The following is a 26627-nucleotide window of genomic DNA, read 5'->3' as shown; positions in this document are numbered from 1 at the left end:
GTTTCAAATTTCGTCGTTCAACGTCATATTATTTGAAAGGCGATATGAAGAATACTACGTAAATACGTTTGAAATTTTAAACAAATGCAATTAATTTGAAGACAATGAACTGTTGTGATTTGTGGTTTTTTGCTCTCGTTTTGTGTACGTGCTTTTTTAATTTACTCCTCTTCTTCTTTCTTTATCAAACAAATGTGGAAAGAGTTCAATTGGCGTGAAACAAAAAGCAAAAATCATTCAAAACCAAACTTAATTATAATAAACAGAAATGTATATTAAATTGCATTAATTATTTGTTTACATATTTCACTTGAATTTATGTGTAAAATATTTACTTAGAAATATTGGATATGATAATGACTCATCCCTAGTCTTAATGCACTTAAGTTGAGAACACAGTAATATCTTAGCTTAATTTTCTGCTTAGCTTATTTCTTCTCTAGGCCGCATATTTCTTGGTATCACATATTGAAGCCTTAAAATTTATGGGCGCTGTAAACATAATTATTTCAATATATCAAATAAAATTAATTTTTTTAATATTAACCCCTCTAAAGTTGACGAACCCCGCAAACGTTTTAAGGACCATGATCTGCGAATCTGCACCTGGAATGTTCGCACTCTTTATATAGAAGGTGCAGTCTTCGCATTGGCAGACGTACTTGAAAAGTACAAGACCGATATTACTGCCATACAGGAAATACGATGGATTGGGAAAGGCGTCACAACAACACCTAAAGGTGACGCACTGTATTATAGCTGCCATGACGTAAAGCATGAGTTTGGTTGTGGATTCGTAGTTAGTCGGAGACTAAAACATCTGGTATCCAGCTTCATCCCAGTGAATGAAAGACTTGCTTCAATTCGAATAAAAGCTAAATTCTTCAACATAAGCTTTATTTGCGCTCATGCTCCCACTGAAGAAAAGGACGAACAGACCAAAGATATATTTTACGAGCGCTTAGAAGAAACATATGACCGTTGCCCTGCCCATGACATTAAAATCATTCTAGGCGATTTTAATGCCAAAATTGGAAAGGAGAATATTTTTGGCCCAACAGTCGGGAAATTCAGTCTCCACAGTGAAACATCTGACAATGGTATGAGACTGATAGACTTTGCAGCTGCAAAAAACATGGTAGTTAGCAGTACCAGATTTAATCATCTCGATATTCATAAGGGCACCTGGCTGTCTCCAGATCAGAAAACAAGAAACCAAATTGATCATGTTGTGATAGATGGAAGACATTCATCGAGCGTGTTGGATGTACGATCGTTCCGAGGCGCAAACACTGATTCGGACCACTACCTTGTTGCAGCAAAGGTACGCACCCGCTTAAACGTAGCAAACAAAGTACGAACAGACACAACACGAAAGTTAGACATCGGTAAGCTGCAATCACAACAGATAGCCACAGCATATTCCACTCAACTAGCCCAATTGCTTAATCAAAGCACTCCTCATCCCGATAACATATCAGCGCAATGGCAAAGCATTGCCCACTCCATGCAAACAGCCGCAAAATCCATACTTGGATACCAGAGACCTCCCCCAAGGAATCCATGGTATGATGAGGAGTGTCGTGCTGCCACCGAAGAGAAAAATGCGGCATATAAGGCTACTTTACAATCCGTAGCAACGCGTAGCGCACGAGAGAGATACAGGGAGAAAAGGAGAGAGGAGAAACGTCTTTTCCGCAGGAAAAAGAGAGAGATGGAAAAGCGGGAGTGTGAAAAAATCGAGATGTACAGGAGCCAGAATGAAGTCCGAAAATTCTACCAAAGAGTCAAGCATCAAACTGATGGCTTTGGTACAGGCACATCCTCCTGTAGAGACCAGCAAGGTAATTTGGTAACTGATACAGATAGTGTACTCAGGATATGGAAAGAACATTTTTCAAATCTGTTGGTATCCAATAGCAGCGAAGACGACGAAGATACCACAGTCCCAATCCCAGAAGATGGTATTGAATGTATACCGCCCAGCCAAGATGAGGTAAAGACAGCAATAAATCGGCTGAAGAATAATAAGGCAGCAGGGGCCGATGGCTTACCAGCCGAGCTGTTCAAAACCGGAGGCGACACGCTGATAAGGTGTATTCATCAGCTAGTTAGCACCATCTGGCAGGAAGAACGAGTACCCGACGATTGGAACCTGAGTATCCTGTGCCACGTCCACAAGAAGGGAGATAAGACTGTATGCTCTAACTATAGGGGCATAAGTCTACTCCCTATTGCCTACAAGATCGTGTCAGGGATATTGTGCGAACGTCTAAAGCCTATGGTCAACGAGATAATTGGACCATACCAATGAGGCTTTAGACCTGGCAAGTCCACCATTGACCAGATATTTACCCTGCGGCAAATCCTGGAGAAGACCCAAGAGATGCAGATCGACACCTACCACCTTTTTGTCGATTATAAAGCAGCCTTCGACAGCCCGCTGCGTTCAAAGGTATTCCAAGCCATGTCTGAATTTGGTATTCCCGCAAAGCTCATCCGGCTTTGTAAAATGTCTTTAACTGACACGAGGTCCTCAGTTAAAATAGGAAAGAACCTCTCCGAAGAGTTTGGTACCAAAAGAGGTTTCAGACAAGGAGACAGCCTTTCGTGTGACCTCTTCAACATCCTGCTAGAAAAGGTTATACGAGAGGCAAACGTCAAAAGAAGTGGCACAATCTACACCAATAGTCACATGTTACTTGCTTATGCTGATGATATCGACATCATGGGCCGATCAGTAAAAGAAGTAACTGATACCTTTATAAAGGTCGAAGGAGAATCTGCTAAAGTGGGTCTGGCGGTAAACGGTGAGAAGACCAAGTTGATGGTGTCGACGCGCAATGCGTCCATTGAGCTCGGACCGACTGTAGAAGTTGGTTCCTATAATATCGAGGTAGTAAAAGACTTCGTCTACCTCGGCACCTCCGTAAACACAACAAACGACATCAGTTGTGAAATAAAAAGAAGAATTGTATTGGCCAACAGATGCTACTTTGGTTTAAGTAAGCAGTTTAAAAACAAAGCCACATCTCGTCAAACAAAAATAACGCTCTACAAAACACTGATACTACCCGTGCTGATGTATGGATCCGAAGCCTGGGTACTTGCGCAAGCAGACATGGCAGTGCTTGGTGTGTTTGAGAGAAAAATTCTTCGAAAGATCTACGGACCAATCTGCGTTGACGGTGAATATCGACGTCGCATGAACCACGAGCTGTATCTGCTATACAACGACATCAATATAGTTAAACGTATCGAGATGCAGCGATTGCGTTGGCTAGGCCATATCATAAGAATGAGCGATGATGAACCTGCTAAAAAGGCGTATGAATACATGCCACATGGCGGTGCACGCAGAATTGGCAGGCCAAGGAATAGATGGCGCAAACAAGTGGATGATGAGATGAAAAGGCACGGTATTCCAGAGTGCAAAGCAACAAATAGAGAGGAATGGAGATCTCTTCTTAGTTCGACCTATAGAACAAATGTTCTGTAATGGGCCAGCTAAGTAAGTAAGTAATATTAATTGTTCGTAAATAATTGGTACCAAACATAAAAATTACAGTCAAATTCTATTTTTTTAGATTGAACACGTGTTTATATCAAATTAAATGTCGAAACGAAATGTCAAAAATAAAGCCAGACAAAGAATTCAAAAGTTCAACAATTTTCAACTTTGTGGCCTGAAGCCTCGCTTCGTTGTGGTCTGTCCTATTGAAAACAGTACAATTTCACTTTTGCTCTTTGAAGCGAGACGGACAAAATAAGCAACAAAAATCCATTGTGTTCTCGCCTTTAAGGCCTAGGTACATAAGCTGCCACTCCTGCTTGCTTTGCTTGCTTTAATAAAATAATAAAAAAGAAAAGGACAACCCAGTCCGAAATTTGCTCGGCCTTCTTTATTCTTTTGTTTTTGGTTAGAAATGAAGCAGGAAAGCAAGGCAATCAAGGCCTGCGTACATAAGCTGCCTTGCCTGATTGCCTTGCTTTCCTGCTTAATTTCTGACATAATAAAAATAAAAGAATAAAGAAGGCTGAGCAAATTTCGAACTGGGTTGCCCTTTTCTTTTTTATTCTTTTATCAGAAGCAAGCAAGGTAAGCAGGCAAGGCAGCTTATGTACTCACCCCTTCAGGCGAGCCTAGAAATTTTCAATAAAAGTATTGCAAGAGGAAAAGAGTACTATAAAACTAATCATTTTTGTAACTTTTTGTAGTTATTATGCATTTCTATGATTTTTGCGGCAAAGAATGGTCTAACAGTATTGAATGTGATAAAGTTCATTGAAAAAGAAGCCGTCATGGAGTGTCTTCAGACAGATAAAAAACGCATGAAGCCATATTAACAGCAACAAATGAATCGGCTTAAGACAAGTATGTGAAGAATAATATTTAACTCAATATGTATTGTCAAAAAATGAACTAATGTATAACAGTCTGATTTTCGCTTTGAAAACGTCAAAATACCTCTGGAAAGTATAGGAAAAAAATAGACCCTCAGTGCAGTATTTTGTAACGACCTACAACAGTGCACTATTTCCTCTCTCAATAGTATTGGAATGACTTCATTTTTACTAAATGGATAGATATTACCCTCAGCTATCATAATAAATCTCAAAAAGTGCGCCAAATCCAATAAAACCCATCAAATATGGAAATTTAACACTTACTGGAATATATTTTTACCAAATGCAGAAATGCGTTCTAAACATATGGTAAAGTACAATTGTTCGCGAGTTACAATACCCCATACCTTAGTTTCTTACTTACTTACCTGGCCCATTACAGAACATTTGTTCCATAGGCCGATCTAAGGAAAGATCTCCAGTTCTCTCTGTTTATTGCTTCGCAATCTGAAATACCGCGCCTTTTCATCTCTTTAACCACTTGTTTGCTCCATCTAAGCTTAGGCCTGCCAATTCTGCGTGCACCGCCAAGCGGCCAGTATCTACACGCCTTTTTAGCGGGTTCATCATCGCTCATTCTTATGATATGGCCTAGCCAACGCAGTCGTTGCATTTCGATACGTTTATCTATACTGATGTTGTTGTATATCAGATGCAGCTCGTGGTTCATACGACGTCGATATTCACCGTCAACGCAGATTGGTCCGTAGATGTTTTGAAGAATTTTTCTCTCAAACACACCAAGCACTGCCATGTCTGCTTGCGCAAGTACCCAGACTTCGGAGCCATACATCAGCACGGGTAGTATCAGTGTTTTGTAGAGCGTTATTTTTGTTTGACGAGATGTGGCTTTGTTTTTAAACTGCTTACTTAAACCAAAGTAACATCTGTTGGCCAATACAATTCTTCTTTTTATTTCACAACTGATGTCGTTTGTTGTATTTACGGAGGTGCCGAGGTAGACGAAGTCTTTTACTCAATATTATAGGAACCAACTTCCACAGTCGGCCCGAGCTCAATGGACGCATTGCGCGTCGACACCATCAACTTGGTCTTCTCACCGTTTACCGCCAGACCCACTTTAGCAGATTCTCCTTCGACCTTCATAAAGGTATCAGTTACTTCTTTTACTGATCGTCCCATGGTGTCTATATCATCAGCATAAGTAAGTAACATGTGGTTATTGCTGTAGATTGTGCAACTTCTTTTGACGTTTGCCTCTCGTATAACCTTTTCCAGCAGGATGTTGAAGAGATCACACGAAAGGCTGTCTCCTTGTCTGAAACCTCATTTGGTACAAAACTCTTCGGAGAGGTTCTTTCCTATTTTAACTGAGGATCTCGTGTCAGTTAAAGTCATTTTGCAAAGCCGGATGAGCTTTGCGGGGATACCAAATTCAGACATGGCTTGGAATACCTTTGAACGCAGTGGGCTGTCGAAGGCTGCTTTATAATCGACAAAAAGGTGGTAGGTGTCGATCTGCATCTCTTGGGTCTTCTCCAGGATTTGTCGCAGGGTAAATATCTGGTCAATGGTGGACTTGTCAGGTCCAAAGTCGTACTGGTATGGTCCAATTATCTCGTTGGCCATAGGCTTTTGTCGTTCGCACAATATCACTGACACGATCTTGTAGGCAATAGGGAGCAGACTTATGCCCCTATAGTTAGAGCATACAGTCTTATCTCCTTTCTTGTGGACGGGGCACAGGATACTCAGGTTCCAATCGTCGGGTACTCGTTCTTCCTGCCACCTTATCAGCGTGTCGCCTCCGGTTTTGAATAGCTGGGCTGGTAAGCCATCGGATCCTGCTGCCTTATTATTCTTCAGCCGATTTATTGCTGTCTTTACCTCATCTTGGCTGGGCGGTATACATTCGATACCATCTTCTGGGATTGGGTCTGTGGTATCTTCGGCGTCTTCCCTGTTATTGGATACCAACAGTTTGGAAAAATGTTCTTTCCATATCCTGAGCACACTATCTGTATCAGTTACCAAATTACCTTGTTGGTCTCTACAGGAGGATATGCCTGTACCAAAGCCATCAGTTTGATGCTTGACTCGTTGGTAGAATTTTCGGACTTCATTCTGGTTCCTATACATTTAGATTTTTTCACACTCCCGCTTTTCCATCTCTCTCTTTTTTCTGCGGAAAAGACGTTTCTCCCGATATCTCTCATGCGCTACGCGTTGCTACCGATTGTAAAGTAGCCCTATGTGCCGCATTTTTCTCTTCGGGGGCAGCACGGCACTCCTGATCATAGCATGGATTCCTTGGTGGAGGTCTCTAGTATCCAAGTATGGATTTTTCGGCTGCTTGCATTGAGTGGGCAATACTTTGCCATTGCGCTGATATGTCATCGGAATGAGGAGTGCTTTGATTACGCAATTGAGCTAGTTGAGTGGAATATGCTGTAGCTATCTGTTGTGATTGCAAAGTAACCGATGTCTAACATTCGTGTTATATCTGTACTTTGTTTGCTAAGTTCAACCGGGTGCGTACCTTAGCTGCAACAGGGTAGTGGTCCGAGTCTATGTTTGCTCCTCGGAACGAACGCACTTCCAACACGCTCGATGAATGTCTTCCATCTATCACAACGTGATCAATTTGATTTCTTGTTTTCTGATCTGGAGACAGCCAGGTACCCTTATGAATATCGAGATGCTTAAATATGGTACTGCTAACTACCATGTTTTTTGCAGATTTATCAGCCTCATATCATTGTCAAATGTTTCACTGTGTAGACTGAAGAAGAAGATGATGAATGAACGCGGGACACATTTTAGCTCACTACCTTTAACGGGTGTTTAAGGCAGCTACCCCAGGTGACACCATGGGGAGGTCAGTGTTCACCTTAGTTTCAAAATATGTTAATTTTCTACAATAAGGGCCATATACTCTCACCTTTCTATCTAACATAGGATCTGTGTTAAGGCCTACGTACATAAGCTGCCTTGCCTGCTTACCTTGCTTACTTCTGATAAAAGAATAAAAAAGAAAAGGGCAACCCAGTTCGAAATTTCCTCGGCCTTCTTATAGGCCTGCGTACATAAGCTGCTCTGCCTGATTGCCTTGCTTTCCTGCTTCATTTTTGACATAATAAAAATAAAAGAATAAAGAAGGCCGAGGAAATTTCGAACTGGGTTGCCCTTTTCTTTTTTATTCTTTTATCAGAAGTAAAGGCCTGCGTACATAAGCCGCTCTGCCTGATTGCCTTGCTTTCCTGCTTCATTTCTGACGTAATAAAAATAATAGAATAAAGACGAAATTTTGAACTGGGTTGCCATCAGTTGGAAATTGGGTCGGCCTTCTTTGTTCTTTTATTTTTTATTGAAGCAGCAAAGCAAGGCAATCAGGCAAAGCAGCTTATGTACGCAGGCCTTAAGCAAGGTAAGCAGGCAAGGCAGCTTATGTACGCAGGCCTTTATTCTTTTATTTTTATTATGTCAAAAATGAAGCAGGAAAGCAAGGCAATCAGGCAGAGCAGCTTATGTACGCAGGCCTATAAGAAGGCCGAGGAAATTTCGAACTGGGTTGCCCTTTTCTTTTTAAGATCTTTTTAAGATCCTATAATACAATACTCTGAAAGTCTCTTCTTCTACATCTTTAACCAAACGAGCCGTATCCACAAAATTCATCATCATCACAACCTCATCTCCTTCTTCATCAAGCAATAACTATATCATTACACGGGCCAACAAAATAAAAAAGTTTGATGTTTCATTCGATTTTTTCTGTTTTTAACTGAAATCGGTGAGCAATGGCTATTGTAAAAACTTTTTGTATCGAGCGTACAACATCTTCCTTGATATATTCGTGTCGAAAAACACACAAAAAATATTTATTCGTATCCGAGTACAACGAAATTCTAGGTAAAAATCGTAAAAAACGATTTTGAGCTATATCTCAAAAACAAGAGCTGATGAAGAAAAACTGCGACCGGATTCGAAAATAAGTCGCGATTTCAGTTAGAAACACAAAAAAAAAATCGGATGAAACAAAAGTCTTGTGGACCAGTGTTCTCTGTACATCATCAACAACATGAGTAAACTGCACCTTCCCTATAAAGAGTCAGGACTTTCAGGCCCAGATTCATAAATCATGTCCTTAAATTATTGTTTTTTTTTTTCATAGTAGTGAGTGTTGAGCAAAGGCGAGTTGGTTACTAACCCAATGCCCCCAAACCCATGCTGGCTAACGTTCTTATAAGTGAACGTGGTATATGTTTTAACCTACATAATGGAAAAAGTTAAGAATAACTGTTTTAATTTATATTTATTATTTAATTATATATTTAATGTTTAATTTTAAAATCTAAGTTACTTTAATTTTTTATTTAACAATACATGCCTATGTATTTCTTCCAAAATTTAGCCATGACTTGTTTTTAAAGTACATTGGCCTCCATCGTTTGTGTTTAATCTCATTATCACGATAAAAAAGAGCTTCAATCAAAATATAGGTCATTGACTGGCCTGTTTCCATTCACAAAGCACTTAATTTTTTGCTGTACATATTTACTTGGCATCATGGAGGATGGATGATTTTCTCATAAAAGTAAATACAATTTGTTTACAAAAAAAAAGAGTATTAAGAAAACATTGACGAAGCATTCATTGTACGAGTACTTATAATGATCGTCAATGTCCACGAATGAAAAAAAAACGGCAGCAACAGCAGCAGAATCTCAGGTAGCAGCAGAAAACAAACAAAATTTTTGGTCATTCACCTGCCGATTTTGGCAATTGAAAATGAAATAAAAGCAAAACGTTTTCAGTTTTTTTTTTTTGGAAATTAAATTTATTTTGTATATTCTGCTGTTGATATTCATTGCTTAAATGGTCATTTGTTTATGCGTCGTTACTGCTGCTGTTGACGACGGACTATTGGTTGTGGTGCTATAAATCATTAACCTTTCTTGTTGGCAACAATGTTGTCCATGGCTGTGTGGCTAACTGCCGTACTGATATTCCAAAATTTCGTTTATTTTTTAATTTAAGTGTTAAATTTTTTTATTTAGTGTCGTTGGTTTTTTTGGTTAATAAACACAATGATAACTTAATTATTGTATCATATTTCGTCGATATGAGCATTTTAACGTAACCTTCAAATTAATTCGTTTAAGCGTTACCACAACTTACTGACTTTTTTGGTGGTTATTTTTTCATTAAATTAAACCGAATGCTTGTAATTATAAGTTCAAGGTCGTAATCAGATTTGGTTAGGTTATTACGTTTATATTATTTCATTGTGGATGTTCTTTCCCGGAACAATTTGTATATACTCGTACATATTATACGGAACTGGAATACGAGGAAATCATACGTTGGTTTTCGGTCAACTTTTTATTCAATTGCCGTCAATATTACTTTGTTGGTCCACTATAGAACATTTGTCCTATAAGCCGAACTACCCCTGCGTTTACACATGACAGGACAGGAGTTCATGTATTGATTGTCAAAAAACCAAAACATGCCTGTGTGACGTAAGCGTCCAGACAACTGCAAAAACAGTTGTAAAATTATGAATGAAAATCGTCGATTGCTTTTTGTTTTACGTTCACATATTTTGTGTTTGTTCATGTTGTTTTGTTTTCAACACATTTCAATTATTATCTCGCTTATGCTAGAGTTACATTTACGAAATCCACTGGATTTCAACTATTCATTCCATTGCATAAACGTCCAATTAAATCGAGTGGATTTCGTAAATGTAAACCTAGCATTATTTTTACGACTGTCTGTGAAAAAATGATGGACGCTGGAAGGCAGCCGACAAATGTATGTATGAGTTAGTAAATCAGTTGTTTTGCTTTTCGAATTTGTTTTTATACCCTCAGCATTTATGCTAACGAGGGTATATACACTTTCATACGGCAAAATGTGCCTCATCGAAATAATGGTTTTAGACTCCAAGTATGTTTGGACGAAATCCGTTTCTGACAATTTGGAATCGATTTAGCAATGTTCGGATGAACCGATTTAGTCCATGTGTTGGGTATCGTAATATTTTGTTCAAACTTAGTTTAAGTCCTCCTTCTGGTACCTCCCCCTCCAAAAATTTGATATTGTTCGGAAACATTGTGCGAGCGATAACTCTTAAGGGGAGTACACATTATCATTCAAAACTGACAGTCAGCGTACTTTTAGGACATTTTTCCGGCAAATAACAACTTTTATTTAGCTAAAAACTTTTGAAATACAATATATATGGTATTATTTAGAGATTACAAAAGAAATTTTTCAGTTAGGCTTTGATATTCACGAAATAGACCTCGATGACTGTCATTTTTAATTGTCAATGTGTACTGTACTTTAAAGGTAGTAACCGATTTGGTCCATACTCTACTCATCGTGAAATTTCTTCCAAACATATATGGGTTTCCAATATGAACCAAAGACATAAATACAACAAGATAAGACATTATTTGCTATCATTCTTCAGTGAATGGCTTTTGAATTTAACATAATGTTATATCACGATATGGTGAAATAACATTTTTTTCTTTTATACAGTTTTACGTATTTAACCGAATTTACCGATCCAATTGACATAGAATTATTCTTGAATAGATCCTTGAATTCGTAAATTTCGTTTCTGATACCATTACATGAAATGTTCCTCCTTGGTTGCGATTTTGAATTAACTGCAACCTGTTAAGGGTAATGTTACTATACAAAGTTTCGTAAACATTTTTTTGTTGCATGCATTTTGTCTAGTCTTATTTGTTCTATGTCTTTGAAGTTTTATTAGGGGCACGTCCATACTTCCTGATACACTCGATATTATGTCTTTCGTGGGCAAGTCTATTCTTTCAGACCAACTGAAATGACTAATGGGCACAATATCTGATCAATGGTGGATTTGCCAGGTCTAAAGCCGCATTGTTATGGCTAATTATTTCGTTTAGTTGTTCGCACAATATCCCTGACTATTGTCATTAGGGAGAATACTTATGCCCCTATAGTTAGAGAATACAGTCCTATCTCCTTTATTGTGAACGGGAAATAGGATGCACTGATGGTGCTAACTAGCAGATGCATAAGACTTATCAGCGTTTCGCTTCCGATTTTGAACAGCTCGGCTAATTGCTGTCTTTATATCATCTTGGCCGAGCGATATACACTCAATCCATTTGGTATCTTTGTCATCTCCGCTACTATATTGTAGATAGCCCTGTATGCCGCATTTTTCTCTTCGGTAGCAGCACGGCACTCCTGTTCATACCATGGGTTCCTTGATGGAAGTCTCTGTTATCCAAGTATGGATTTTGCGGCTGCTTGCATGGAGTGGACAGCACTTTGTCACCGTGCTGATATGTTATCAGGACCAAGAGTGCCTTAATTAATCAATTGGACCAGTTGAGTGGAATATGTTTGTGTGTTCGTTCTTCTGCTAGATCTGGCACTGAGTCTATCTCCAGTTCTAGGAAAGTGGCTGCATCGATTGGATGTAACCACAGATCCACTGGAGTTAGATGAGTAGGTTTGGCAGGGCAGGTGCAGTGTGTTGTGCGGGCCTATGTCGCATGCTGGGCAGATGTTTTCAACGGTGCAATCGTTCTTTGTCCTGCAATATCCCAAGCGTAGTTAAGCCAAAAATACTCTGGTTTGACGTGGCAGCTGACGCTCCTCAGCTGCGATAGATGGGGGGTGTATGTACTCCGAGGACTTTATTCACTCTATATTTGTTTATAGCCTTAGCAACTGCGTAGGTGTGAATGCTATTTAAACCTGCTTGATATTTCTGTTGATCTAGAGCAGTGATGTCCAAAAACACAAATTTGCAGATTGCAGAAAGTGTGAGTTGAAACGTAAACAATGCATTAACCGAACGAATGTGTTTACAGTGTACGTGTGTGTCGTATGCCCGCAGGCATAGGAAAATTGTTGTTGGTGGCCATCACTGATCTAGAGGTTCTCTCCTGTATCGTTGAACCTCTTTATAGTGGATATACTCCTTGATGCGCCTGGATGTGTCGGACCAAACTGGCGCCGCATAGCTTACCACAGACCGACATCAAAGACATAAATACAACTAAGACTAGACAAAATGTAAAAAACTTGTATAGAAACATTACCCTTAACAGGTTGCAGTTAATTCAAAATCGCAACCAGGGAGGAACATTTCTTGTAATGGTATCAGAAACGAAATTTATGAATTCAAGGATCTATTCAAGAATAATTATATGTCAATTGGATCGGTAAATTCGGTTAAATACGTAAAAATGTATAAAAGAAAAAAATGTTATATCACCATATCGTGATATAACATTATGTTAAATTCAAAAGCCATTCACTGAAGAATGATAGCAAACAAAATGTCTTATCTTGTTGTATTTATGTCTTTGCCGACATATAGCATTATATACTTTGTATTATTGACCGTATTTTGTCACTTTTAAATTTCCCTTCAAATAAATAGGTTGTTCTGTTCCGAGGCAAATTTACATGTATTACAACAACTAACAAACAACTAACCGATGCAAATTTGCCGGAAAATTATGCTAAAACTACGTTGACTGTCATTCAAAACGGATAGGAGTGCACACTTTATGTTATTAGAACCAATGCAAATTTATATAAGGTATATGCATGAATTACAACAACTAACAAATTTACAAAAAGAACATTGTTGTTATTGAAAATCAATTGTCAAAGAAAATATTGAATAATAGGGTTGTTCTAAAAATTTTTTCAGGAAAAACCTAAATACATTTTGAAAATTATCTAAAATAGAACAAATTTGAATCAAAATGTAAATATAAAGCATTCAGAACTGCCGTAGGTAATTTTTATTACAAGTTTAGGATGAAAAGCAGTATTTTATGGCATGGTAGAAAAAACCAGGTAAAGTAAATACTACAACAAATACATATACATGTCAATGATACGAAGGAGTCTTTATGGGAAATAGTTTTTTTTTTCTGATGAATAAATTTGTTCTTCAAAAATATATATCCCTTATATACATCGAACATAGAAATAAATATATAAAATGTCGTATGGAATTTGACACTAACACTACAGCCCAGTTCAGTCAGCTGGGTATTGCTGCTACCTTTTCTTGTTCTACCATGATTTTATGGTAGCAAATTTCATGAGTAGACCCTATTACATTTTGAAAACTTAAGCTTTGTTCCTTTACCTGCCTGAGGTTACCATTTCTTACCATTTTTAACCTGCAAAACGTTCCTTTACTTTAACAAGCATACGATTTATATGAGACCAGTTCACCAATTTTACCATTTTTTGCCACTGTTACCATTTTTTAAAGTAAAGGAACAGACCATAAATTTACAAAAAAGTAAGAACACAGCTGATGGTCACTTCTACCTTATATAAATATGCCTTGTTCTGATCTAAAAGTATTGAATTTCAATTAAAATTTTTAAAACTATAAACAAAGGGATTTATTGATTGGATTAACCATAAAAACCATAAATTTCATTACTTGCGCGGTGACATGAACGTAGTGTCGAATGTGGACCTTAGAATTTTGGAGCAGTTTAATGTTTTTTATATTTTACTTGCAACAGTTCAAATTTTGTCCATCGTCGTAATCTTATCAGTAGAACCTGAGGCTTAATTATGTTTCTACGGAAATGTGAAATGAAAAATATTATAAAGGAAATAAATGTCAAATAAAAAAAAATATAAAGAAAATTTTTTAAATTTTAAATTTTCATAGAACAAGAATCCAGCCCCTGGTCCGTCCGTCTAGTTTAGGGTCCGATCCCGTATTACGTTGATGAATATACCACAGACAGCCCTTGGGGTCCTGATTACAACGATATAAATTTTGCCTTGAACAAGTTCATACTTCCCGAGATATAGGCCTTAAAAGTTCCGTAAATATGATAAAATTTTTTCGTATTAGAGGTAGTTTACACTATCTATCAATGTCATATGACACTAAATAAAAACATTTCATATCTACCCACGAAGGCAATATGGAGACGTAATTTAATTAAATTTTTGCTGGTGTGGACCCACAAAATAAATGCCGTAAGCAAAATCCCCAATATTGCACATATTAGCGACTATATAATGATGGAAAATTGCATGTCATATGACATTTATATAGTGTAAACTACCCCTTAGAGCCGACCAAGGCTCGTTGTAAAGCTGTGGAGGTCTTCATTGCAACTAGCGCTTGTAAAAACACTTTTATTTCTTAAATGGAGATTTAACCGCGTAGTCGCAGTTGGACCCTGTCTATAGGTGAAAGTCATAAACTATTATCTGTAAAGGAAATTTAACTGTGGGCTTTGCTTTGATGGGCTGTAAAAATATAGAAAAATTATAGGTATTTACGGAATTTTGAAGGTCCATATCTCTGGAAGTATGGTTTTGTGCAAGATAAAATTTATATCTGTGGTATACATATCAACATGATCCGCGACCGGGTCATAAACTGGACTCGTTCCATAATCAGTTGCACGCCAGTGTGGCCGTTCATTTTTGTCAGTCATCAAGCAACCTTAACTCTTATGTTACACGCTAAAACTTTCATGCGAAACTTTCCCATTATTTTGGCGTTCTTAGGTCGAGTTCCCCATTACAGTAATTTCATAAAATTACTTTTGTATGGAACTCGATTTATGAACGCCAAAATAATGAGAAAGTTTCGTATGAAAGTTTTAGCGTGTAACATAAGAGTTAAGGTTGCTTGATGACTGACAAAAATAAACGGTTTTAGCGTGTAACATAAGAGTAAAATATGCTCTGTTCCTTTACGTGCCTGAGGTTACCATTTCTTACCATTTTTAACCTGTAAAGTGTTCCCTTAGTCCCGGTCCACATTAGAGTAAATTTCATTAAAAAATTTCATGAAATTAGGTGTTCTTAGGCCGAATTCCCCATTACGGCAATTTCATGATTTTACTTTACTATGGAACTCGATCTAGAGACGCATAATTTCATGTTAAAATTTCAGTGAAATTACTCTAGTGTGGCCCGGGACTTACTTTTAATAGTATACAATATTGCTCCGTTCCTTTACGTGCCTGAGGTTACCATTTCTTACAATTTTTAACCTTTAAAGTGTTCCCTTACTTTCAATAGTATACAATTTATATGATAGCAGTTTACCACTTTTACCATTTTCTGCCACTGTTACCATTTTTAAAAGTAAAGGAACAGACCAATATTTTGTGGTTGCTGGACTGTTTGACAGTAATTGATAATTCCAAAAAATCGACAGTCAAAACTGATCGTGTGTACACCGCTTAAAGGCATTTTAATTTTACCGATTTTTGCCGGTAACTCTAAAAATTTGTTAAGGCCTGCGTACATAAGCTGCCTTGCCTGCTTACCTTGCTTACTTCTGATAAAAGAATAAAAAAGAAAAGGGCAACCCAGTTCGAAATTTCCTCGGCCTTCTTAATTCTTTTATTTTTATTTGGTCTGTTCCTTTACTTTTAAAAGTGGTAAAACCGGCAAAAGTAGCAAAAGTTGTAAACTGCTCCCATATGAATTGTATGGTCTATGAAGTAAAGGAACGCTTTTCGAGTAAAAAGTGGTAAAACTTGAAGATTCTTGCACGTAAAGGAACAGAGCTATTATGTCAAAAATGAAGCAGGAAAGCAAGGCAATCAGGCAGAGCAGCTTATGTACGCAGGCCTTTAGAGAATCGCACTACATCAAATTAGTTTAATTATTGGTCTGTTCCAGTACTGCAAGAATCTACTAATTTTTACTATTTTTTCCGATAACATAAAGGAAAAAATGTTATCGTAGTAAAAAATAGTAGCTTCTTGCAGGTTCTGGAACAGAGCATATTTTTTCACTTACCATGCTTAGTTGTCATTATTAATTCACTTGTTTTGTTTTGATTTAAATCTACAATTATTCGCAGTACACAATGAATAAAGGGGAGTACAGACTAACAGTCAAAACTGACAGTCAACGTACTTTTAGGACAATTTTCCGGCAAATAACAACTTTTATTTAGCGAAAAACGTTTGAAATACAATATTTACGGTATTATTTAGAGATTACAAAAGAAATTTTTCAGTTAGGCTTTGATATTCACGAAATAGACCTCGATGACTGCCAGTTTTGCTTGTCAATGTGTACTATACTTAATTGACAACATAACTGAAAATACCACAAGAATCAGTTCAAAGTGAATGACAATTACAATCGATAAAAAACAGCTGATACTTGTTGTTCATGTGACACAACCTAAAAAAATTGCGTGGCAATATTGGCACATTCATATGACATATTTGGTATGTTCCTTATACTTGGTTTACATTTACGAAATCCACTCGATTTTAACTGTCAATCCCTTTGCGTATACGTCAAATGGAAACTCATCCGAACTCCGTTGGATTTCGTTTGACGTTTAAGCAATAGAATTGACAGTTGAAATCGAGTGGATTTCGTAAATGTAAATTTACTATTACTATACCTTAGCGAATACAAGACAACAAGTTTATCAACAGTTACATATCGAATCGCAAACATTGTTTAAACGTCAAATGAAATTCAATGGATTTCAGATGAGAATTCATTTTACGAATACACAAAGGAATTGACTGTTGAAATCCACTCGATTTCGTAACTATAAACGTACTATAACATAAAGACAATAGGCCTGTTCGATAAATTTGCAAGTAAAAAGCACATACAACTACTTCACATTTCTCGTTTACTGAGCAAGTTTGTTTTCGAACAGTATTTTGCAAAAGTTTGTACAAATTTGCACAAACTTTTGGGTTATCGAACAGACCTAAAGGCCGCGGCACATACGGTCCGCGTTGTGCGTTGAAAATAATAACCATATGAAAAATCCTTTTCAATCATGTTTTCTATTTTTTATTAAAATTGTGATGTTTTCAACACATTTTTCATTTTCTATTTTCAAAATTAACGAGAGAAATTTGCTCGGCCTTCTTTATTCTTTTATTTTTATTATGTCAGAAATGAAGCAGGAAAGCAAGGCAACCAGGCGAAGCAGCTTATGTACCCAGACCTTAAGTACTCTCATTTGTTAGAGATGGGTCATATATTACCGTCGTTCGGAGAGTAATTTAAATTGAACAATGTACAAAAATCGTTCTTCGCTCTCAGAATTTTGTATGGAAAATGGAGTAATTAATAAATAATTTGGGCGCGAACAACGAATAGAGAGCGAATTACCGTCAGTATGAACAAGGTATAATATTGGGAGTATCGATAGTTTGCCAACTCTACTTTTGAACAAAAATAGTCGTCTAATCGATTTAATCGAAAGTCGACTTACGTATCCCTAAATATTGATAAATCGAGCATTCGACCGCGTTTTGTTTGTTTGTGGAGTATTGCAATTTTTTTCGTTGATTTCGTTTGTCATCTTTGTTATAACTGTAAAATTCCTTCCGAGCTAACAACAAGAAGTTCCACGAGGACAGAAGATTCCTGAGAGACGCAGCAATGTCTGTGACAGATGTGTACAGAAATGCTAATGTAAGCATAATTTAGTTGAAATTAATGGTCTGCTCCTGGAAGGTTCAGGAAAATTCATCAATTTCTGGAATAGAGCACAAATATTACTGAACAAATTCCTTAATTTATCTTTTTATCTTGTCTAGGAATCGGTTGATGAATATCTGGACAATATCAACAGTTTCATAGCCGGCGTTATGAGTAATTTGAGTAGTTTTTCGCCAGAACGTACCACCACAAATGACACAACAAATTCTTCAACATCGCCAGCAACTCCTACGACTCCACCAACAAGTAATACTCAAAGAACCAACAGACGGCGAACACGTCGCAATATTGATGAGGATATCGAAAGAAGTAAGTAACGTAACATTGAAGTTTTCATCCGCTCCGAAACACATGTTTCATTTTCATTGTTCTGTTTTTTGCTGTTATTGAGTGTAGAAATGTATGTATGTAACTCGTCTGCCCATTTGTAAACGAAAGGGATGAAAATTGGATTATGATTTTATAGGGGATAGGGGAGTTGTTGCTTGGAGCATATAGGTTCGTGTTTGGTATATTTATTCTAGTGAAGATAGCGACATTGCATGCGACTTAAAGGCATCACCGATAGGCACCTGGCATGGCAGCAATCCCACTAAAATTCTTTAATATAACTATATTTTATTTTGGAAAATGTTCAGTTTAGCAGCTCTCGCGACCGATTTTGTAGTGTTTACCATAATTAGCTATTAGCATCGTGGAAGTCCTTATTTTTTCCTTTTATTTTGAAAGCTAACCATGACATATTAGTGGCATAGTGGAACCCTTGAAGGCATGATATGGCCTTAATCATAAGGATAACTCACAAGGTAATACCTAACAAGACACTACAACGACAAATTGTTATAATAATGATGTACCTGAAATCTCTTTGCCTCTCTACGGTCATGAGCGAGCTCCCAGTAAAAGTTCTCAAGTTCGTTTCGCCAAATGTGAATACCATTATACTGCGTTCACTTGTACCTGCAGATAGTACTGGCCTCAAATAGTTTACCTCAGATACTCCGATTCTTTTCTGTTGCCATCTATGTTGATTTCAGCATGGGAACCAAGCTTCCTTTTTCACGACTTTGAGAAAGGATAGGTTGGCTATAGGTGCTTTGGTATTCGACTATTGGTATTTATCTCGTATCTACCAAAAGGTCAATTAGGTTTTTCTTTAACTGGAGCACTTCAAATGCTTAAGCAACTTCTTTGATTCTTTGTATAGTAAGGTCGCCCACTGAGTAGTTTTTGCATTTGCTCCTCTCTCTCACGTACAGTAGTGTACGTGTACATAAACAAACGATGAATATCATGTGGTTGTTGCTTTTTCACCCATACATACACACATGCTTTAGTATTGATGGAAATATTGTGGGCGACACTAAAGTAGATGAACGCAGGGTTTATTTAACAAGTGTCCTCAATCTTTCGTTAGCCACCCATATTGTACCAGAAGCGTGGAAAATTGGCAGTGTGGTTCCGGTGCAGAAGCCAAGCAAGCATGTCAGTAGAGGCGAATCATACAGACCGATATCACTCTTGTAGCCAGTAGTAAAGATTCTAGAGGCACTACTCCTCCTCATAATGAGGATCAGTTTCCTATTTGCCCAACATCAGCATGGATTGCGGATATTTTACAGCGCGACAACAGCATTACACTCCATATCCACACAGATTTGTCAAGGAATAAAACAGTACAGTCCATGCCACCGAACAGTTATGGTGGCTCTGCAATAAAAGCCTTTGATACTGGTAAGGTCCTCGAAAAGGCCGAAATATAAGGAAAATGAAGACAAAGGCAGGTAGAGTGAACAGAGAGCTCCCTATTATGGCAACTTCGCAACTGTTTGCCATCTACCTTTCACGTATTCCACACCCTCCAGACGGCATTGAGGTTGTTCCATAATTTATGACAGGCTGAACTCCAATTTAATTGAACTTACAGCCTTAGTGGCGCTAGTGTGTTCTGCGAATTGAAAAGTCATTGGAAACACAAGGTTTATTCCAGTACGGCAACACAATGGCATGCTCTCCTTATAGTAATTGCTCAGGTGTTTCCGTAGTTAACTCAGCATATGATGGATATGCCCATCCCAGCAAGACAAGTCGGGAGGTAACTTTATGATGTATGTAGAGAGAGAGGTCCAACGTTACAAGAGAGAACACCTAGATTAGCCCAGATGTAGTCGCTGATATCATAACTAGCTATCCTGTAAATGTCAACCCTATCTATAGCGGCTGAAGAGCTTCAGCTACCTCGATAGACTAGAGTACTTTTGTCTAGACTAGTTTCGAACTAGCCGTCTCAATTTCTTTTGGACAAAGATGTAAGAGAGCGTGGAAAACATCTGTCCGGTATGTACTGCAGGTGCGCACTACATTTTTTCAACTGCCCAGCCAAACATATTCAACATATCCACAAGATTAGTGGTGACAGCCAAATTTCTAGACTTGATGATATTGAATAAGAGCCTGAATGAACAGAAACAAACACAAGATTTTGTCACATATATTTACTACAACAACAACCTGAGAAGTGCTTTTGATCGCTGCTAATTTAAGCAGATTATAAAATCTTATTAAGTACCGCTTGCATACCCTCCATTCTGTCCATGTCCCGTGTCATCCAATCATACCTCATACATTGATGCATTCTTCAGTGCTATTGAGCCAGGCTGGAATTTGAACCCACATCCTCGAAAAACATATGAAAATGTTATTACGGCGTGTTAACCAAACTCATAACTTCCGAAGGCTGCACTAAAAAGCGTGCAAAAAAGCACATTGCATTTAAAAAATTAAAGTTCGATGTTAATCTTAGTTTCTTAATTATTACAATACTCGCAATTACAGTATTACCTTAACTTCGGTATAAGTATAAGCTTCCGATATGCCTGATGAGCTACGTGTTTCTTAATTATTACAATACTCGCAATTACAGTATTACCTTAACTTCGGTATAAGTATAAGCTTCCGATATGCCTGATGAGCTACGTAAATAACAGCGAAAGCGGTCGAATAATTTGCTGGCGTCAAATCTTTGGCTTTTTCACTTGAAAAAGATCTTCCATCATTCAGCTCAAATTCAACGAGAAAATTAATATTAACTTAATTGTGTTTTCTCTTTGCAGTTAATCGAATCTGTGAATCTGTTGATCGGGATTTACGTTCGATAAATATTTTTATTAATCCAGAAAATGATACTCGTCAACGTAATACACGCAGAGGTAAGCACATTTGCATGTAAGGAATTCTGTAGGTAGAATACAACACAATTTGGTGGACTTTTCAAATTGTTATCATTGGTATGTATGTATAATAAGGACCTGCATTTTAACTTTAATGATTATATCCTGTATGGCGGTCAAAATACCCCTCTGAAATGTTGCGACATTTCCTGAGTATTTCAGCCATGTAAAACTTTCTACAAGTGGTGTCATAAGACACGACGTTCGGACTCGGCGATCAGCAGTAGGTCCCTTATCATGGAGCTTATATGAATCATTGATATGAGAGAAGTCTCCCTTTTCCCTTCTGGGATGTTTGTGCAAATGAGGCACGGTGCGCCTTAACTAAATTTAAATGAAAAGTGCTTACACCAGGGAAGTTTTTGAGGTAAATTGTCAAAATTTTAATTCTATATCTCAAAAAATGGTAATATCTACGAAAACATCACAGATAACAATCTTATAGAGAATTTTCACTGCTACAAAATTTTCTTTAATCCCATTTCGATAGGGCTTGCGTTTTCCAAGCAAAATCGTGAAAGCTTAAAAAAGCCCTAAAAATGTGAACTTTGACCGCGATTTATTTGAAAATCTCTCCGGCGATTTTTTTTTTTATTTTTCTCATCTATGAACATTATAGTTTCAGAATCCGCAAAAACTTCCCAGGTGTAAGCACATTTCATTTAAAATTAGTTAAGGCGCACCGTGGAGGGTGTATATACTTTCATACGGGCAAAATGTGTCTCATCGAAATAATGGTTTAAGATAATTTCGAGTGGATTTATCACTGCCCGTTAGTCTGTCGTAGTCTGTTGAAGGGCCAAATAACTATCGAACGGATATATATATATATATATATATTGTCCAAACTGAGTTTCAGTTCGAAGACGAGTTCCTTCTTTGGGAACCTCCCCCACAAAAGTTCAAAACTTTTCGCTAAATTGGTGCGCACGATAAATCTCGATTTGGTCCATACTTTGCACATCGTAATATTTCAACGAGACATTTATCAAATTCGAATATGGACTATATATTTCAACTCTTTCAGGCGGGTACCACCTACACAAAATTTCGGATAAGTGCAGTTTAAGAGCTGCTCTCGGATCCCTTTGATTTTTGTTGTAACAAATTGTATTCGCTGCACCAATAACGACGGTACAAGTATTTTTAGGGGCAAGTCCATATTTCCTGAGAAAATGGCCCGAAAGCTATAAAAAATCCTATGGGTGGAGTATAGGGTAACTCTGGAACGGATCAGCCGAGTCGGTCCAAAATTTGGTCTTCGTAATATTTTGTCAAAGTTTAATTTAACTTCAAAAATGGTCCATATCGGTCTTCTCTTTAGGGTATCTCCCTCACAAAAATTCAACATTTGTATACCCTCCACCATAGGATGGGGGTATATTAAGTTTGTCACTACGTTTGTAACTACTCGAAATAATAATTGTAGACCCCACAAACTATATATATTCTTGATCAGCGTGCAATTCTACATCGATATAGCCATGTCCGTCCGTCTTTCCGTCTGTGGAAATCACTCTAGCGTAGGTGGATGAAATTTTGGGAAAATCTATTATTTGTACGTAGGACTTTTGGTATTGAAAGTGGGCTATGTAGGTCCACGCTTTCGTATAGCTCCCATACAAAATAACGCGTGACGCGTCGTCGTTTTAAGGAATTTTTAAGATATTTGTCCCATTTTACCACCGAATTGGTTGTAATTTGGTATTTTGTGTCTCCAGAGGCCAAAAAACATTCCTACCAAACTTGGTTTATATAGGTCCACGCTTTGGTATAGCCCCCATATAAAGTACGCGTCATTTTAATATATTTTGAATGTATTAGTCCCATTTGACAACAGAATCGGTTGTAACTTTGCATTTTGTGTTTCCAGAGGCTAAGAAACATTTCTACCATAAAATGTTTATATAGGTCCAGGTTTTGATATAGACCCCATAGGGCGATATCTCACGATTTTCGGTATTTTTAAGGTTTTGGCCTCTTTATCACACCGATATGGCTGAAATTTGCTATTTAGTCTTCGTTGGGGGTATAGAACTTTCACCCAGAAATTTGTAGGTATAGGTCCGCGCCATCATATATCCCCCATAGAACGGTAACTTCCGATTTTCGGTATTTTGAAAGTTGTGGCCACATTAATCTACCGAAATGGCTGAAATTTGTGATGGAGGGTATAAAAGAGATCGGCCCGACCGAACTTAACGCTTTTCCCACTTGTTTTTTTTTTTTTTTAATTTATTGATCGAGCTTTATGATCTATAATGCAAGTGAAAATGGAAAGCCGACGATTCGAACCCATTGTTGTTGTAAAAAAACAAAACAAAAAATGCATTTGAAAGAGGAAATGTTCGAGGACAACGAAGCCGCTCCACATTCGAAATGTCTGAGGAGCCTTTACCGAAGGCGAAACATGCATGTCACATAGTGGTGGGTGTGTGGGTTCGAATCGTCGGCTTTCCTTTTTCACTTGCATTATAGATCATAAAGCTCGATCAATAAATTAAAAAATTAATACTAAAAAGGCAACATTTACAAATAAATTCAACATTTTGGTTTACGTAAGTCCATGCTTCCTGACATAGAGGTCCGTCCAAAAGCTCTAAGACCAACTGAAATGAATGGCGCACTGTCTATCGAAAAGAAATGACCGATTGATACTTTTTTATAGCCTCCACCATAATATGGAGGGTATAATAACACTTGTCATTCCGTTTGTATCACATCGAAATATTCGTTGTTGATCCTATAAAGTATATAGTCCTATAAAGTATAAGTCGAAGTAGTCATGTCCGTCTGTCCGTCCGTCTGATGAAATCAAGATACACCTCCCAATTTTTAAGATAAAGCTTTATAATTTGGTATAGAAGTTTCTAGTACTCCTAGGATGTTCGATATTGAAAATGGCCCATATCGGTCCACGGTTTGATATAGCCCCCATTAAAAGGTAACTCCCGATTTTTGGTATTTTGAAGGTTTTAGACTCAATATCCCACTGAAATGACTGAAATTTTGTTTTTAGTCTTAGATGGGGGTATACAACTTTCCACCTGAAATTTGTCGGTATAGGTCCACGTCTTAATATAGCCCCCATAGAACGGCACCTCCCGATTTTGCGGTATTTTGAAGGTTGTGGCCTCATTATCCCACCGAAACGGGAGAATTTTGGTATATAGTTTCCGTTGGCGTTATAAAACTTTCCACCTGAAATTTGTCGGTATAAGTCCATGTCTTTATATACCCCCCATAGAACTTTGAAGGTTGTGGCCTAAACATCCCACCGAAATGGCTGAAATTTAGAATTTAGTCTTCGTTGGGGGTATAAAACTTTTCAACTGAAATTTGTCGGTATAGATCCACGTCTTCACATAGCCCACATAGAACGGTACCTCCCGATTTTCGGTATTTTGTAGGTTGTGGCCTCAATATCCCACACAAATTGTTAGGAGTATAAAACTTTCCAAAGTTTCCACCCCCACGGACCGATATTTCTCCAATTTTATGTACAAGGTGGCGCAAAAGTTAATCTTCCGATGTTTTTTGGCTGTAATTAAAAAAAATGAAAAACTTTGATTCTTCATGTGGATTATTTTTATTTGGTCTTTTAATTTTTTTACATCAAGTCGAGAATATGATATCAGATAAATGGCCGCCGCCACAGTTTATTGTCATTTGAGCCCTTTTTATGGCATTTTCCATCACTTTGGCCAACACTTCCGGCGGTAGGTCCTCACATCCTTGGCGGATATTGTTTTTAAGAGCTGAAAGAGTCTGAGGCATAAACCCGCGACTTCAAAAAGCCCAAAAAAAAAGAAGTCTGGAGCGCCTCATCACTCATGTTAGACGCAATTGACGGTCAGCATCTAACAGCTGATGCACCGTCTGGACATTGTACGGAAACATCTTCAAATCTTGTACCAAAATTCGCTGTTAAGACCGTAAACTGATACCCATTTGCGTGGCACGTCGTTTGGTCTATGTTGACGGCGCTTCCATGACATCCTCGGCTACAGCAGCAATATTCTCTGCAGAACCGATACTCCGGGGTCTGCCATGCCTGGCAGCATCTCGTGTTGTGCCAGTCTATTCGAGGCGAGCGGCTAAACGTCTGCGACGAAATTCACGTTGTGCCAAAGTCACCGACCGATTATTGGTCAAATAAATAGTCACCAATATTCCGCGTTCTGGAGCAGTGTAGCGTAACATTGTTTATTAACGTGTATTTCGCATGTGTTTACTACACAAATGTCAAAACAGAACTGACATTAGGGGCTAATCGCAAAATTTATAGCATTTTCTGATAGGAGGATTACTTTTGCGCCACCTTGTATTTCGAGGGGTTTTGTCAAAATTTTGACCTAATTTTCTGTAATTTTGTATTGTGTAGTCAGTTATTCTCCTCCAAGAAATTATACTTAACGTAGAGAAAGAGCTTAGTAGGTACTAATTGTTCATATTTACTTCAACACAGTTGTGGTAAAGGGTATAAAAAGTTCGGCCCGATCGAACTTAACGCCGATCTTACTTGTTACACTTAATTTTGATGATTTAAAACTAAATTACGATACTTTTTAGTAATCGATATTATTTATTTTACATTTTAGGTACTAATTCTAGCACGTCTACCAATAATGACTTATCCCAAGGAGGAAGTGCACTGAATCCAAGACGTCGTCGTTGTTCAACACGCAGATCAACATCACCACCACCCACCATTACCTCTACCACAGTTGATGAGGCGATTAATTTAAATGAGGCTATTCTTGAGGAGCACAACTACAATCAATTAATTTCTACTCCCAATCCTCCAACTGCTCCCACAACAACAACAGCAACTAATACTAGCGAAGAAATAGTTCTAGCCGACGATGATGATGAGGAAGTCGTTGTTGTATCATCAAGTTTACCACCAGTTATCGATTTATGTACACCCAACAACAATATGCCACCAATACGACGATCAGCAATCAATCGACAAGAATTGACACGAAGAAATTTAGAAACCTTCCCTACCATTGATTTTGATATTTCTATTAACATGCCACCGGCAATTCGTAGGCGGCGTATTGCTGTTAATGAAAATTCCAAAGAAAAAGAACAACAACGGCCAACAATCCAAGAATCACCAGATCAGAACAATGAATCCGAATCACAGAATCATACACCATTTATGTGTCCAGTTTGCATGGAATCATGTTTAAAACGTCGTCCAACATCAACCAAATGTGGTCATGTCTTCTGTGAAGAATGTATTAAGATGTCCATACGACTCACCCACAAATGTCCAATGTGTAAAACTAGAATTAATTGTTCTCAACTTATACGTATTTATGTGTGATAGAAAAGACTGCAGCATTAAATTAAAAAAAAAAAATAAAATCGGTATTCTATACACCGCTTATGTGATGCCCAAATGCAGTTATTGTTTTCTCAATGTTATCAAATTTTTACCAAAATCTACCTATTATTAAATCAATGAATATCGTCTCTAGTTTTCTTTTTTGTTTAAGTGAT

At 37.7% G+C, this 26627-nt stretch overlaps 1 protein-coding gene across 2 annotated transcripts; it reads left to right on the top strand.

Annotated features, from left to right (window-relative positions):
* The first annotated feature begins 17638 nt into the window (after nt 1–17638).
* LOC141389416 (uncharacterized) lies at nt 17639–26492 on the top strand. 2 transcript variants are annotated; one of them, XM_073960871.1, is made up of 4 exons: nt 17639–17859; nt 17985–18195; nt 21000–21095; nt 25718–26492. In XM_073960871.1, exons 1-4 carry the CDS (start codon nt 17827–17829, stop codon nt 26449–26451), a joined length of 1074 nt encoding a protein of 357 aa, XP_073816972.1. In that variant the 5' UTR covers nt 17639–17826; the 3' UTR covers nt 26452–26492. The 2 variants fall into 2 exon arrangements, with proteins under 2 accessions (XP_073816972.1, XP_073816973.1); XM_073960872.1 differs by lacking the exon at nt 21000–21095.
* Nucleotides 26493–26627: the final 135 nt, after the last annotated feature.

The sequence above is a fragment of the Musca autumnalis genome, unplaced genomic scaffold (genome assembly GCF_047663935.1).
Source record: "Musca autumnalis isolate F117 unplaced genomic scaffold, ASM4766393v1 scaffold_1, whole genome shotgun sequence".
NCBI classification, from domain to species: domain Eukaryota; kingdom Metazoa; phylum Arthropoda; class Insecta; order Diptera; family Muscidae; genus Musca; species Musca autumnalis.
The sequence above is the reverse complement of the archived record's forward strand: the minus strand, read 5'-3'. Positions and strand labels throughout refer to the sequence as shown.